Genomic DNA, 16,320 nt, shown 5'->3' with positions numbered 1-16,320 from the left:
TAAAATGTCTCAAATCCGGACCTTGAGGTCAGAAGTGTAATATATACCACTTAGCAGACGCTTTTATCCAAAGCATCTTACAATATAGTGAGTGCTTACATGTTTGGTATGCGTATGTGATCCATGCAGGACATGAGCTCATGGCCTTTCCGTTGCTAGTGTTCTTACCAACTGAGCCACACAGGAAGTACTGCTCTCCCCCTAAACCTCTTAGTGACCCGTTGTCTGTGTGTGTTTCCCTAGAGGAGAAGATCAGCCGGAGGAACGTGAAGCTGCTGTGTTTGTGGACGTGGCTCTACGCCTTGCTGTGGGCCTGCTTCCCTCTCCTGGGCTGGGGCCGGTACGGTCCGGAGTCCTTCGGCCTTTCCTGCACCCTGGCCTGGGGAGAGATGAAGGAACAAGGCTTCTCCTTCGTCATCTCCGTCTTCTCCTTCAACTTGCTGGGGCCCTCCTTCATCATCCTCTGCTGCTACTTTGGCATCGCCTTGAAGCTGTACATTACCTACAAGTCCCTCGACAACATCAACCAGATCCCCAACATCGTCAAGATGCACCGCCGCCTTCTCATAGTGAGTGGCTTGCTGACTTTTAATTCCTTTAATTCCTATAGAGTTGTTTTTGTCACACCGTCTTAATTTAAAGGGATTTTTTAAGGACTATAATAAGGACATTATACAGGCCTATTTACACATACGTTTAACTTTATACATATTATGACATTGTATAAGTTATATTATACTGAACAAAAATAGAAATGCAACAATCAACAGTTACAGTTCATATCAGGAAATCAGTCAATTGAAATAAATTCATTAGGCTATAATCTATGGATTTCAGATGACTGGGAATACAGATATGCTAGTCACAGATACCTTTTTAAAAATGTAGGGGTGTGGATCAGAAAACCAGTCAGTATCTGGTGTGACCACCATTTGCCTCATGCAGCACGACACATCTCCTTCGCATAGAGTTGATCAGGCTGTTGATTGTGGCCTGTGGAATGTTGTTCCACTCCTCTTCAATGGCTCTGCGAAGTTGCTGGATATTGGCGGGAACTGGAACACGTTGTCATACACGTCGATCCAGAGCATCCCAAACATGGGTGACATGTCTAATGAGTATGCAGGCCGTGGAAGAACTGGGACATTTTCAGCTTCCAGGAATTGTGTACAGATCCTTGCGACATGGGGCTGTGCATTATCATGCTGAAACATGAGGTGATGGTGGCGGATGAATGGCATGACAATGGGCCTCAGGATCTCGTCACGGTATCTCTGTGCATTCAAATTGCCAACAATAAAATGCAATTGTGTTCGTTGTCCGTAACTTATTGCCTGCCCATAACATAACCCAACCGCCACCATGGGGCACTCTGTTCACAACATTGGCATCAGCAAACCGCTCGCCCACACAACACCATACACGTGGTCTACGGTTGTGAGGCTGGTTGGACGTACTGCCTAATTCTCTATAACGACATTGGAGGCAGCTTATGGTAGAGAAATGAACGTTCAATTCTCTGGCAACAGCTCTGGTAGACATTCCTGCAGTCAGCATGCCGATTGCACGCTCCCTCAAAACGTGAGACATGTGGCATTGTGTTGTGTGACTGTTAGGCCTACTGCTGCTAGGTAGCTCTCTCTCTGCTCTCCCCCTCCCCTCTGTCTGTCCTTGATTGCAGGAGTGAAGTCTGGTGTGCGGGAGTCAGGGTTCCAGCTGCAGCTCATTCACCATAATCACCTCAGCCTTTAAGACCCGGTCAAACTTTCCACTCATCGTCAGATCATAGTCAAGACAACCATATATTTGGAACCTGACTCCTGCCTCCGCTTCACTCCTGCCACCACCATCCTGCTCTCCACTATCGGGCCTCTCCTTTGGACTCACCACGGACACTAGGACATTACGGTACCACACCTGCCCTGACCTGGATCTGTACCCTCCCTGTAACCTGGACTTGCTCTTCCCCATTTATTGGAAACCTGGACTATTGAACATTATAATAAACCTGTTAAAACTTCTCTGGCTTGGTGTACTTGTCTGCATTTGGGTTCTATCCAGTTAAATCATAACAGTATGATCTGACCAACATGAACCCAGCAGACAGTAGCTCGGATACCACCCCAGAGTGCACTCAAATTTGGACTGCCATAGCCAATCAGGGCATTCTACTTGGCCAACATGATACCCTGTTTAAGACGATTGCTGAGGACAGTCAGGTGCTGCTTAATCAGGTTCAATTACTCACCAATCAAGTGTCTGCCCTTACTACCCCTTCAGCCCAGATCAGAGAGCCTTTTGTTCCTGCTCCAGAGCGCTATGACGGGAACATGGGAACCTGTGGCGATTTTTTGACTCAATGCTCGTTAGTGTTTGAACAACAGCCCCTCACCTACGCCTCAGAAAGAGCCCGTATTGCCTACCTTATCAACTCTACTAGCGGTTCCGCTCGTGCCTGGGGATCCGCGGTCTGGGAGAGTCAGTCGGACATTTGCAACGCTTACGTTGCCTTCACCACTGAGATGAGGAAGGTTTTTGACCACCCCGTACGAGGCAAGGAGGCTGCGAAACGGTTGTTTTCTCTTCGGCAGGGGCTCGCAGTGTGGCGGAGATGGCAGTGGAGTTTCGGACTTTAGCAGCAGTGAGTGGTTGGAATGACGAGGCATTACAAGGGGTGTTCATCAATGCTTTGTCTGAGACTTTAAAAGATGAATTGGTGTCATATGATGAATCGCCTACGCTGGATAATCTTATTTCACTCACTATCAGGTTGGATAATCGGATTCGGGAGCGCCGCCGGGAGAGGAGTGTTAGTTCCAAGCAACCTGTCTGTCATCAACAAACTCCTCCCTGCATCGTCCCTACGGAGAGAGCCGTGTCTTCCCGAGTCGATACGAGGAGCACTGAACCCGAAGCCATGGAGGTGGGTCGTGCACGGTTGTCCTCAGAGGAGCGTGCACGTCGTATTCAGGCTCGGGTCTGCCTGTATTGTGGAGAAGCTGGTCATTTCGTTCCTTCCTGCCCAGTTCGTCCGGGGAAAAGGGCCGGCTCATCATTTATGGGAGAAGTTTTGGTGAGCCGAGCAGCGGATTCTTCCTCTTCTCCCCGCATTCTGCTTCAGGCATCCCTCCAGTGGCTGTCCCAGAATTTCTCTGTTAGTGCGCTGATTGACTCTGGTGCCGACGAAAGCTTTTTGGATAGAGAGTGGGCTCAACAAATGGATTTGGAGACTGTTCCTATGGACTGTCCGCTGCAGGCTAAGGGTCTAAATGGACAATTGTTGACCCGCATTACCCATCAGACTGTTCCTGTTTGTCTTAGAGTGTCGGGAAATCATCAGGAGAACATTCAATTCCATATTATCGACTGCCCACAGACTCCCCTGGTCCTTGGTATCCCCTGGCTCATAAAACACAATCCACACATTGATTGGGTGACAGGTAGCATTGTTTCATGGAGCACATTTTGTCATGTGAATTGTTTGTGTTCTGCTCAGACTCCTGCCAGTACTGTGCCTCAACCTCCACTGGAGTCCATGGATCTTTCTGCTGTTCCTGACGTGTATCATGACCTGGCATCCGTTTTCTGCAAACACAGAGCTACTTCTCTTCCTCCTCACCGGCCTTACGACTGCGCCATTGACCTCCAGCCAGGAGCCCCGCTCCCCAGCAGTCGCCTGTACAATCTCTCCCGGCCGGAGACGGAGGCTATGGAGAACTACATTCGGGACTCCTTGGCGGCAGGTATTATGCGTCCTTCCTCGTCACCTGTAGGAGCGGGATTCTTTTTGTTGCTAAGAAGGATAAGACCCTCAGACCCTGTATTGATTACCGTGGACTTAACAACATCACCATTAAGAACAAGTATTCTCTGCCTTTGATTAATTCTGCTTTTCCCCTCCTTCATGGTGCTACCATCTTTACGAAACTGGATCTACGAAATGCGTATCACCTGGTGCGCATTCGTAAGGGTGATGAATGGAAGACTGCCTTCAACACACCCTTGGGACATTTTGAGTATCGGGTTATGCCTTTTGGGTTGTCTAATGCCCCTGCTGTTTTTCAGGCACTAGTCAATGATGTCCTTCGGGACATGTTGAATCGGTTTGTTTTTGTCTATCTGGATGATATCTTGATTTTCTCTGAGTCCTCCCAGGAACATGAACTGCATGTGCGCCAGGTGTTGCAAAGGTTGTTGGAGAACAAACTGTTTGTGAAGATGGAGAAATGTGAATTTCATGTGTCTGAGACCTCTTTTTTGGGTTACATCATAGCTCAGGGGGAGCTGCGGATGGACCCAGCTAAGATCTCTGCTGTCACGGACTGGCCAGCTCCCTCTACCCGCAAACAACTTCAACGATTCCTGGGGTTTGCGAACTTCTATAGGAGGTTCATCAAGGACTACAGCCGCATTGCGGCGCCACTCACCGCTCTCACCTCCATCTCACGACCGTTCGCTTGGAATGAAGGGGCCGAATCAGCGTTCGAAGAACTGAAACATCGCTTCGCCTCGGCTCCCATTCTGATGCAGCCGGACCCCGACCGCCAGTTTGTCGTGGAGGTGGATGCATCCGACACTGGGGTAGGTGCAGTGTTGTCACAACGTTCTCCTGAAGATAACAAACTGCATCCCTGTGCTTTTCTCTCAAGGAAACTTTCTCAGGCAGAGAGGAATTATGATGTTGGAAATCGTGAACTGCTCGCCGTTAAGCTGGCTCTCGAGGAGTGGCGACATTGGTTGGAGGGGGGCGGAACAACCCTTCATCGTTTGGACGGATCATAAGAATCTGGCTTACCTCCAGTCAGCGAAGCAGCTCAACCCCCGTCAAGCCAGGTGGGCACTATTTTTTGGGAGATTCAATTTTTTCTCTGTCTTACCGTCCTGGGTCACGCAACGTCAAGCCTGACGCCCTGTCTCGTGTTCATTCGGCTGTTGATACTGGTAGTAACCCTGAACCCATTTTGCCTCCTACCTGCAGTATTGCAGTCATCACATGTGACATCGAGGGGATTGTTAGACAGGCTCAACATCATCAAGCTGACCCTGGGAGGGGTCCTCCTAACCGGATGTTTGTCCCTGAGTCTGCTCGCTCCCAGGTACTTCAGTGGGCTCACTCGTCTCCCCTTACCTGTCACCCTGGAGTTTCGCGGACCCTTGACTTTGTGCGACGGAAGTTCTGGTGGGCCACGATGGAGGTGGACACTCGAGCCTTCATTGCTGCTTGTACGGTATGTGCACGAAGTAAAAACTCCACCCAGGCCAGCGCTGGTCATCTACGACCTCTACCTATACCCAGCCGGCCCTGGTCGCATATCGCTATGGATTTTGTCACTGGACTTCCCCCTCATCTGGTAAGACTGTCATTCTTACGGTGATTGATCGTTTTTCTAAGTTCGCTCATTTTTTGGCCCTACCTAAACTGCCCACTGCCAGAGAGACGGCTGATATTTTGGTTGAACATGTGTTCCGCTCTCATGGTCTACCCACGGATATTGTCTCTGACAGGGGTCCCCAGTTTGTCTCCCAGGTGTGGAAAGCTTTCTGTAAAGCTTTGGGCATTACATCCAGCCTGTCCTCTGGATATCACCCCCAGACCAACGGGCAAGCCGAGAGAGCGAACCAGGAGATGGAGACCGCACTTCGGCTGTGTCACTGGGTCTAACCCTGGGTCATGGAGCTCCATGCTCCCCTGGGTGGAATATGCTCATAACACCTTGACTAACGCTTCCTCTGGTTTGTCTCCTTTTCTGTGTGCTCTGGGTTATCAACCTCCCCTGTTCCCTTCCCAAGAGAGGGAACTTGCGGTACCCTCGGTGCAGTCCCACGTGCGCCGCTGCTGCAAGGTCTGGAGGAAGGCCAGGGTAGCTCTGTCCCGAGCTTCGGCGTACATGCAGAGGCAAGCCAACCGTCACCGGTCCCAGGCTCCCGGTTACTCTCCTGGTCAAGAGGTATGGCTGAAGTCACGGGACCTTCCATTGAAGGTGGAGTCGAAGAAGATGGCGCCTCGTTTTATAGGACCGTTCAAGATACTGTCTATTGTTAACCCCTGCGCGGTTAAGCTACAGCTTCCTGCCTCCCTACGGGTTCATTCCACCTTTCATGTTTCCCAGATTAAGCCTGTGTCGGTTAGCCCTTTGTGCCCGCCCTCTCGTCCCCCTCCTCCGCCCAAGATCGTGGGTGGGGGGTCCGGTCTACTCTGTCCGGCGACTTCTGGATGTTCGCCGCCGGGGTCGTGGTTTCCAGTACCTGGTGGATTGGGAGGGTTATGGTCCTGAGGAACGTTCCTGGGTGCCCAGGAGCTTCATTGTGGATCCTGCTCTGGTTCGTGAGTTTCTAGGTTACATCCTGATAAACCCTGTCGGCCGCCAGGTGGCGTCCGTAGAGGGGGGGTACTGTTAGGCCTACTGCTGCTAGGTAGCTCTCTCTCTGCTCTCCCCTCCCCTCTGTCTGTCCTTGATTGCAGGAGTGAAGTCTGGTGTGCGGGAGTCAGGGTTCCAGCTGCAGCTCATTCACCATAATCACCTCAGCCTTTAAGACCCGGTCAAACTTTCCACTCATCGTCAGATCATAGTCAAGACAACCATATATTTGGAACCTGACTCCTGCCTCCGCTTCACTCCTGCCACCACCATCCTGCTCTCCACTATCGGGCCTCTCCTTTGGACTCACCACGGACACTAGGACATTACGGTACCACACCTGCCCTGACCTGGATCTGTACCCTCCCTGTAACCTGGACTTGCTCTTCCCCATTTATTGGAAACCTGGACTATTGAACATTATAATAAACCTGTTAAAACTTCTCTGGCTTGGTGTACTTGTCTGCATTTGGGTTCTATCCAGTTAAATCATAACAGTGACAAGACTGCACATTTTAGAGTGGCCTTTTATTGTCCCCAGCATAATGTGCACCTGTGTAATGATCAGGCTGTTTAATCAGCTTATTGGTATGCCACACCTGTCAGATGGATGGATTATCTTGGCAAAGGAAATAATGCTCACTAACAGGGACGTAAACAAATTTGTGCACAAAATTTGAGATAAAGAAGCTTTTTGTGCGTATGGGACATTTTTGGGATCTTTTATTTCAGCTCATGAAACATGGGACCAACACTTTACATGTTGCATTTATATTTTTGTTCATTGTATAGAATTATAACTTTATTTAATGAGTTGAATGAATGAAACTGCGTCTTTCACTATGGGCTCTATTTTAGGCTGGGGTTAAACCGGCACAATTGTCAAACGCACGCTCGTTTAAATATCGACCTGTTAAAGCCGGCGTTGTTCTATTTTCAAAACCCTAGCACCAGGATTGGTAATTTACCTTTTTTTAATTAGCTCACTCGCGCTGAGGTGGGATGGTTTGCAATATCTGAGGTGTGTCCTTAGAAACGTGCGTCAAAGTGCCAATTTCAGTGTGCACTAGTGGGGATATTTAAGACCAACTGAAAGCTGGTCTTAGTGGTAACACAGTTGGTTATGGCATGAATTTTGACAATGGAAGCGCAGCCTAACCACATGACGCACAGTGCCCATATGTACATGGAACAAGAATGATGTGCTTTTTGTGCCTGTAAACCTTGTGTTTAGTTTCATTAGCTAAAAAACCAAGCATAGCCTCCCCTCTCAATGAAGGCTGTTTTTTTTTGTCATGCCTAATTCATTCGCCAAGTAGTCAAGTCTAAGGACCTGTAATGGTCCAAACACACCAACACAGTCGTGAAGAGGGCACGACAACGCCTCTTCCCCTTCAGGAGGCCGAAAAGATTTGGTATGGGCCCTCAGAGCCTCAAAAAGTTATACAGCTGCACTATTGAGAGGATCTTGACTGGCTGCATCATCGCTTGGTATGGCAACTGCTTGGCCCTAAAAATTGTCAAAGACTCCAGCCACCCAAATCATAGACTGTTCTCTCTGCTACTGCACGGTAAGAACAGTTGAGACTTCTGGCCACTCTTCCATAAAGGCCTGATTGGTGGAGTGCTGCAGAGATGGTTGTCCTTCTGGAAGGTTCTTCCATCTCCACAGAGGAACTCAAGAGCTCTGTCAGAGTGACCATCGGGTTCTTGGTCACCTAATTAATGGTGCCGGAGAAGATGGCTGCCATTTTACAGCCCTCTAACCAATTGTACTATTATGTGTGTTTATTCGCGTTATTTGTAATTTATTCTGTACATAATGTTTCTGCCACCGTCTCTTATGACCAAAAAGAGCTTCTGGATACAGGACAGCGATTACTCACCTCGTATTGGACGAATACTTTTTCTTCAACGAGTCGGACGCAAAGGATATTCTACAGACACCCGACAAGGCCCAAATCACCGTCATTCGCATAAGAAAGAGATGGAGATATCGTGATATGTTTCACCGAGTCATGGCTGAACGACGACATGGATAACATACAGCTGGTGGGATATACGTTACATCGGCAGGATAGAACGGCTGACTCCGGTAAGACAAGGGGTGGCGGTCTGTGTATATTTGTAAACAACAGCTGGTGCATAAAATCTAATACTAAGGAAGTCTCAAGGTTTTGCTTGCCTGAGGTAGAGTATCTCATGATAAGTTGTAGACCACACTATTTACCAAGAGAGTTTTCATCTATATTTTTCGTGGCTGTCTATTTAACACCACAAACCGATGCTGGCACTAAGATTGCACTCAGTGAGCTGTATAAGGCCATAAGTGAACAGGAAAGCGCTCATCCAGAGGCAGCGCCCCAATGGACGGGGACTTTAATGCAGGGAAATTTTAATCCGTTCTACTTAATTTCTACCAGCGTGTTAAATGTGCAACCAGAGAGAAAAAAACTCTAGACCACCTTTACTCCACACACAGAGACGCGTACAAAGCTCTCCCTCGCCCTCCATTTGGAAAATAACTCTATCCTCCTGGTTCCTGCTTATAAGCAAAAACGAAAGCAGGAAGCACCAGTGACTCGGTTAATAAGGAAGTGGTCAGATGACGCAGATGCTAAGCTACAGGACTGTTTTGCTAGCACAGACTGGAATATGTTAAGTGATTCTTCCGATAGCATTGAGGAGTACACATTTAAGTCATTTAGCAGACGCTCTTATCCAGAGCGACTTACAAATTGGTGCATTCAACTTAGGATAGCCAGTGGGACAACCACCCTTTTTTTAATGGGTGGGTGGGGGAGGGGGGGTAGAAGGATTACTGTTATACTATTCCAGGTATTCCTTAAAGAGGTAGGGTTTCAAGTGTCTCCGAAAGGTGGTCAGTGACTCCGCTGTCCTGGCGTCGTGGGGGAGCTTGTTCCACCATTGGGGTGCCAGAGCAGCGAATAGCTTTGACTGGGCTGAGCGGGAACTGTGCTTCCGTAGAGGTAGGGGGGCTAGCAGGCCAGAGGTGGATGAACGTAGTGCCCTCGTTTGGGTGTATGGTCTGATCAGAGCCTGAAGGTAAGGAGGTGCCGTTCCCCTCACAGCTCCGTAGGCAAGCACCATGGTTTTGTAGTAGATGCGAGCTTCATCTGGAAGCCAGTGGAGTGTGCGGTGGAGCGGGTGACATGAGAGAACTTGGGAAGGTTGAACACCAGACGGGCTGCAGCGTTCTGGATAAGTTGTAGGGGTTTAATGGCACAGGCATGGAGCCCAGCCATCAGCGAGTTGCAGTAATCCAGACAGGAGATGACAAGTGCCTGGATTAGGACCTGTGCCGCTTTCTGTGTAAGGTAGGGTCGTACTCTGCGAATGTTGTAGAGCATGAACCTGCAGGATCGGGTCACCGCTTTGATGTTAGCGGAGAACGACAGGGTGTTGTCCAGGGTCACGCCAAGGTTCTTTGCACTCTGGGAGGAGGACACAATGGAGTTGTCAACCGTGATGGCGAGATCATGGAGCGGGCATTCCTTCCCCGGGAGGAAGAGCAGCTCCGTCTTGCCGAGGTTCAGCTTGAGGTGGTGATCCGACATCCACACTGATATGTCTGCCAGACATGCAGAGATGCGATTCACCACCTGGTTATCAGAAGGGGGAAAGGAGAAAATGAATTGTGTGTCGTCTGCTTAGCAATGATAGGAGAGACCATGTGAGGATATGACAGAGCCAAGTGACTTGGTGTATAGAGAGAATAGGAGAGGGCCTAGAACTGAGCCCTGGGGGACACCAGTGGTGAGAGCACGTGCTGCGGAGACAGATTCTCCCCACGCCACCTGGTAGGAGCGACCTGTCAGGTAGGACGCAATCCAAGAGTGAGCAGCGACGGAGATGCCCAACTTGGAGAGGGGGGGCCGGTATGAAAAATAAAAAATAATGTATGCACTCACTAACTGTAAGTCGCTCTGGATAAGAGCGTCTGCTAAATGACTAAAATGTAATGTAAAATGAGAGGGTGGAGAGGAGGATCTGATGGTTCACAGTATCAAAGGCAGCAAATAGCTAGAAGGATAAGAGTAGAGGAGAGAGAGTTAGCTTTAGCAGTATGGAGAGCCTCCGTGACACAGAGAAGAGCAGTCTCAGTTGAATGACCAGTCTTGAAACCTGACTGGTTTGGATCAAGAAGGTCATTCTGAGAGAGATAGCAGGAGAGTTGGCTAGAGACGGCACGCTCAAGAGATTTGGAGAGAAAATAAAGAAGGGATACTGGTCTGTAGTTGTTGACATCGGAGGAATCGAGTGTCGTTTTTTTGAGGAGGGGTGCAACTCTCGCTCTCTTGAAGATGGAAGGGACATAGCCAGCGGTCAAGGATGAGTTGATGAGCGAGGTGAGGTAAGGGAGAAGGTCTCTGGAAATGGTCTGGAGAAGAGAGGGGATAAGGTCAAGCGGGAAGGTTGTTGGGCGGCCGGCCGTCACAAGTCACAAGATTTCATCTGGAGAGAGAGGGGAAAAAGAAGTCAAAGCATAGGGTAGGGCAGTGTGAGCAGGACCAGCGATGTACACCACATCAGTCACTGGCTTCATCAATAAGTGCATTGATGACGTCGTCCCCACAGTGACCGTACGTCCATACCCCAACCAGAAGCCATGGATTACAGGCAACATCCGCACTTTCAAGGAGAGGGACTCTAACCCGGACGCTTATAAGAAATGCCCTCCGACGAACCATCAAACAGGCAAAGAGTCAATACAGGACTAAGATTGAATCGTACTACACCGGCTCCGATGCTCGTCGGATGTGGCAGGGCTTGAAAACAATTACAGACTACAAAGGGAAGCACAGCCGCGAGCTGCCCAGTGACACAAGCCTACCAGACGAGCTAAATCACTTATATGCTCGCTTCGAGGCAAGCAACACTGAAGCATGCATGAGAGCATCAGCTGTTCCAGATGACTATGTGATCACGCTCCCCGTAGCTGATGTGAGTAAGAATTTTAAGCAGGTCAACATTCACAAGGCCACAGGGCCAGACGGATTACCAGGACGTGTACTCCGAGCATGCAAGTGGCAAGTGTCTTCACTGACATTTTCAACATGTCCCTGACTGAGTCTGTAATACCAACATGTTTCAAGCAGACCACCATAGTCCCTGTGCCAAGAACACAAAGATAACCTGCCTAAATGACTACCGACCCATAGCACTCACGTCTGTAGCCATGAAGTGCTTTGAAAGACTGGTCATGGCTAACATCAACACCATTATCCCAGAAACCCTAGACCCACTCCAATTTGCATACCACCCCAACAGATCCACAGATGATGCAATCTCTATTGCACTCCACACTGCCCTTTCCTACCTGGACAAGAGGAACACCTACGTGGGAATGCTATTCCTTGAATACACCTCAGCATTCAACACCATAGTGCCCTCAAAGCTCATCACTAAGCTAAGGACCCTGGGACTAAACACCTCCCTCTGCAACTGGATCCTGGACTTCCTGACGGGCCGCCCCCAGGTGGTAAGGGTAGGTCACAACACATCTGCCACGCTGATCCTCAACACGGGGGCCCCTTAGGGGTGCGTGCTCAGTCCGCTCCTATACTCCCTGTTCACCCATGACTGCATGGCCAGGCACGACTCCAACACCATCATTAAGTTTGCTGACGACACAACAGTGGTAGGCCTGATCACCGACAACGATGAGACAGCCTATAGGGAGGAGGTCAGAGACCTGGCCATGTGGTGCCAGGATAACAACTTCTCCCTCAACGTGATCAAGACAAAGGAGATGATTGTGGACTACAGGGGGGAAAAAGAGGACTGAGCACGCCCCATTCTCATCGACGGGGCTGTAGTGGAACAGGTTGAGAGCTTCAAGTTCCTTGGTGTCCACATCACCAACAAACTATCATGGTCCAAACACACCAAGATAGTCTTGAAGAGGGCACGACAAAGCCTATTCCCCCTCAGGAGACTGAAAAGATTTGGCAGGGGTCCTCAGATCCTCAAAAAGTTATACAGCTGCACCATCGAGAGCATCCTGACTGGTTGCATCACCGCCTGGTATGGCAACTGCTCGGCCTCCGACCGCAAGGCACTACAGAGGGTAGTGCGTACGGCCCAGTACATCACTGGGGCCAAGTTTCCTGCCATCCAGGACCTCTATATCAGGCAGTGTCAGAGGAAGGCCCTCAAAATTGTCAAAGACTCCAGCAACCCTAGTCATAGACTGTTCTCTATGCTACCGCACGGCAAGCGGTACCGGAGCGCCAAATCTAGGTCCAAAAGGCTTCTTAACAGCTTCTACCCCCAAGCCATAAGACTCCTGAACAGCTATTTATGGCTACCTTGACTTTCTTTCTTTTCTTAAAACTGCATTGTTGGTTAAGGGCTTGTAAGTAAGCATGTCACTGTAAGGTCTACAGTCGTGGTCAAAAGCTTTGAGAATGACACAAGTATTGGTCTTCACAAAGTTTGCTGCTTCAGTGTTTTTAAATATTTTTGTCAGATGTTACTATGGTATACTGAAGTATAATTACAAGCATTCCATAAGTGTCAAAGGCTTTTATTGACAATTTCATGAAGTTTATGCAAAGAGTCAATATTTGCGGTGTTTACCCTTCTTTTTCAAGACCTCTGCAATCCACCATGGCATGCTGTCAATTAACTTCTGGGCCACATCCTGACTGATGGCAGCCCATTCTTGTATAAATAATGCTTGGAGTTAGTCAGAATTTGTGGGTTTTTGTTTGTCCACCCGCCTCTTGAGGATTGACCACAAGTTCTCAATAGGATTAAGGTCTGGGGAGTTTCCTGGCCATGGACCCAAAATGTCGATGTTTTGTTCCCCAAGCCACTTAGTTATCACTTTTGCATTATGGCAAGGTGCTCCATCATGCTGGAAAAGGCATTGTTCGTCACCAAACTGTTCTTGGATGGTTGGGAGAAGTTGCTCTCGGAGGATGTGTTGGTACCATTCTTTATTCATGGCTGTGTTCTTAGGCAAAATTGTGAGTGAGCCCACTCCCTTGGCTGAGAAGCAACCCCACACATGAATGGTCTCAGGATGCTTTACTGTTGGCAAGACACAGGACTGTTGGTAGCGCTCACCTTGTCTTCTCCGGACAAGCTTTTTTCCGGATGCCCCAAACAATTGGAAAGGGGATTCATCAGAGAAAATGACTTTACCCCAGTCCTCAGCAGTCCAATCCCTGTACCTTTTGCAGAATATCAGTCTGTCCCTGATGTTTTTCCTGGAGAGAAGTGGCTTCCTCGCTGCCCTTCTTGACACCAGGCCATCCTCCAAAAGTATTCGCCTCACTGTGCGTGCAGATGCACTCACACCTGCCTGCTGCCATTCCTGAGCAAGCTCTGCACTGGTGGTGCCCCGATCCCACAGCTGAATCAACTTTAGGAGACGGTCCTGGCACTTTCTGGACTTTCTTGGGCGCCCAGAAGACTTCTTCACAACAATTGAACCTCTCTCCTTGAAGTTCTTGATGATCCGATAAATGGTTGATTTAGGTGCAATCTTACTAGCAGCAATATCCATGCCTGTGAAGCCTCTAGTCTTCTAGTCTCCTGAGTGGCGCAGTGGTCTAAGGCACTGCATCGCAGTGCTAGCTGTGCCTCTAGAGATCCTGGTATATAAAAAATATAAAAAAAATAATGTATGCACTCACTAACTGTAAGTCGCTCTGGATAAGAGCGTCTGCTAAATGACTTAAATGTAAATGTAAATGTAAGCCCTTTTTGTGCAAAGCAATGATGACGGCACGTGTTTCCTTGTAGGTAACCATGGTTAACAGAGGAAGAACAATGATTTCAAGCACCACCCTCCTTTTAAAGCGTCCAGTCTGTTATTCTAACTCAATCAGCATGACAGACTGATCTCCAGCCTTGTCCTCGTCAACACTCTCACCTGTGTTAACGAGAGAATCACTGACATGATGTCAGCTGGTCCTTTTGTGGCAGGGCTGAAATGCAGTGGAAATGTTTTTTGGGGATTAAATTAATTTTCATGGCAAAGAGGGACTTTGCAATTAATTGCAATTCATCTGATCACTCTTCATAACATTCTGGAGTATATGCAAATTGGCATCATAAAAACTGAGGCAGCAGACTTTGTGAAAATTAATATTTGTGTCATTCTCAAAACTTTTGACCACGACTGTACACCTGTTGTATTCTGCACATGTGGCAAACAAAATTTGATTTGATTTGATCCCTGACCAAGGCCCTTCTCCCCCGATTGCTCAGTTTGGCCAAGATGCCAGCTCTAGGAAGAGTCTTGGTGGTTCCAAACGTCTTCCATTTAAGAATGATGGAGGCCACTGTGTTCTTGGGGACCTTCAATGCTGCAGACATTTTTTGGTAACCTTCCCCAGATCTGTGCCTCGACACAATCCTGTCTCGGCGCTCTTTTGACAATTCCTTCGACCTCATGCTTTGGTTTTTGGTCTGACATGCACTGTCAACTGTGGGACCTTACATAGACATGTGTGTGCCTTTCCAAATCATGTCCAATAAAATGAATTTACCACAGGTGGACTCCAATCAAGTTGTAGAAACATCAAGGATGATCAATGGAAACAGAATGCACCTGAACTCAATTCTGAGTCTCATAGCAAAGGGTCTGGGTACTTGTGTAAATAAGGTATTTATGTTTTTTATTTTGTATACATTTGCAAAAATGTCTAAAACCTGTTTTCGCTTTGTCATTATGGGGTAATGTGTGTAGATTGCTGACAATTGCCACCAATTGTGCAAGTTCTCCCACTTAAAAAGATGAGAGAGGCCTGTAATTTTCATCATAGGTACACGTCAACTATGACAGACAAATTGAGAAAAGAAAATCCAGAAAATCACATTGTAGGATTTTTAATGAATTTATTTGCAAATTATGGTGGAAAATAAGTATTTGGTCACCTACAAACAAGCAAGATTTCTGGCTCTCACAGACCTGTAACTTCTTATTTAAGAGGCTCCTCTTTCCTCCACTCGTTACCTGTATTAATGGCACCTGTTTGAACTTGTTATCAGTATAAAAGACACCTGTCCACAACCTCAAACAGTCACACTCCAAACTCCACTATGGCCAAGACCAAAGAGCTGTCAAAGGACACCAGAAACAAAATTGTAGACCTGCACCAGGCTGGGAAGACTGAATCTGCAATTGGTAAGCAGCTTGGTTTGAAGAAATCAACTGTGGGAGCAATTATTAGGAAATGGAAGACATAAAAGACCACTGATAATCTCCCTCAATCTGGGGCTCCACGCAAGATCTCACCCCGTGGGGTCAAAATGATCTCAAGAACGGTGAGCAAAAATCCCAGAACCACACGGGGGGACCTAGTGAATGACCTGCAGAGAGCTGGGACCAAAGTAACAAAGCCTACCATCAGTAACACACTACGCCGCCAGGGACTCAAATCCTGCAGTGCCAGACGTGTCCCCCTGCTTAAGCCAGTACATGTCCAGGCCCGTCTGAAGTTTTCTAGAGTGCATTTGGATGATCCAGAAGAGGATTGGGAGAATGTCATATGGTCAGATGAAACCAAAATATAACTTTTTGGTAAAAACTCAACTTGTCATGTTTGGAGGACAAAGAATGCTGAGTTGCATCCAAAGAACACCATACCTACTGTGAAGCATGGGGGTGGAAACATCATGCTTTGGGGCTGTTTTTCTGCAAAGGGACCAGGACGACTGATCCGTGTAAAGGAAAGAATGAATGGGGCCATGTATCGTGAGATTTTGAGTGAAAACCTCCTTCCATCAGCAAGGGCATTGAAGATGAAACGTGGCTGGGTCTTTCAGCATGACAATGATCCCAAACACACTGCCCGGGCAACGAAGGAGTGGCTTCGTAAGAAGCATTTCAAGGTCCTGGAGTGGCCTAGCCAGTCTCCAGATCTCAACCCCATAGAAAATCTTTGGAGGGAGTTGAAAGTCTGTGTTGCCCAGCGACAGCCCC

At 48.2% G+C, this 16,320-nt stretch overlaps 1 protein-coding gene across 1 annotated transcript in view; it reads left to right on the top strand.

Annotated features, from left to right (window-relative positions):
* Positions 1 to 16,320, top strand: part of opn8b (opsin 8, group member b) — an 86,559-nt gene that overhangs the window by 59,215 nt on the left and 11,024 nt on the right. Inside the window, exon 3 of the mRNA XM_041860282.2 lies at positions 244 to 569. Coding sequence (XP_041716216.2) covers positions 244 to 569 — 326 coding nt within the window. The remainder of the gene's footprint in view (positions 1 to 243; positions 570 to 16,320) is intronic.

This window comes from Coregonus clupeaformis, chromosome 33 (assembly GCF_020615455.1).
Source record: "Coregonus clupeaformis isolate EN_2021a chromosome 33, ASM2061545v1, whole genome shotgun sequence".
Taxonomy (NCBI): domain Eukaryota; kingdom Metazoa; phylum Chordata; class Actinopteri; order Salmoniformes; family Salmonidae; genus Coregonus; species Coregonus clupeaformis.
This window is presented reverse-complemented; position numbering and strand designations above follow the sequence as displayed.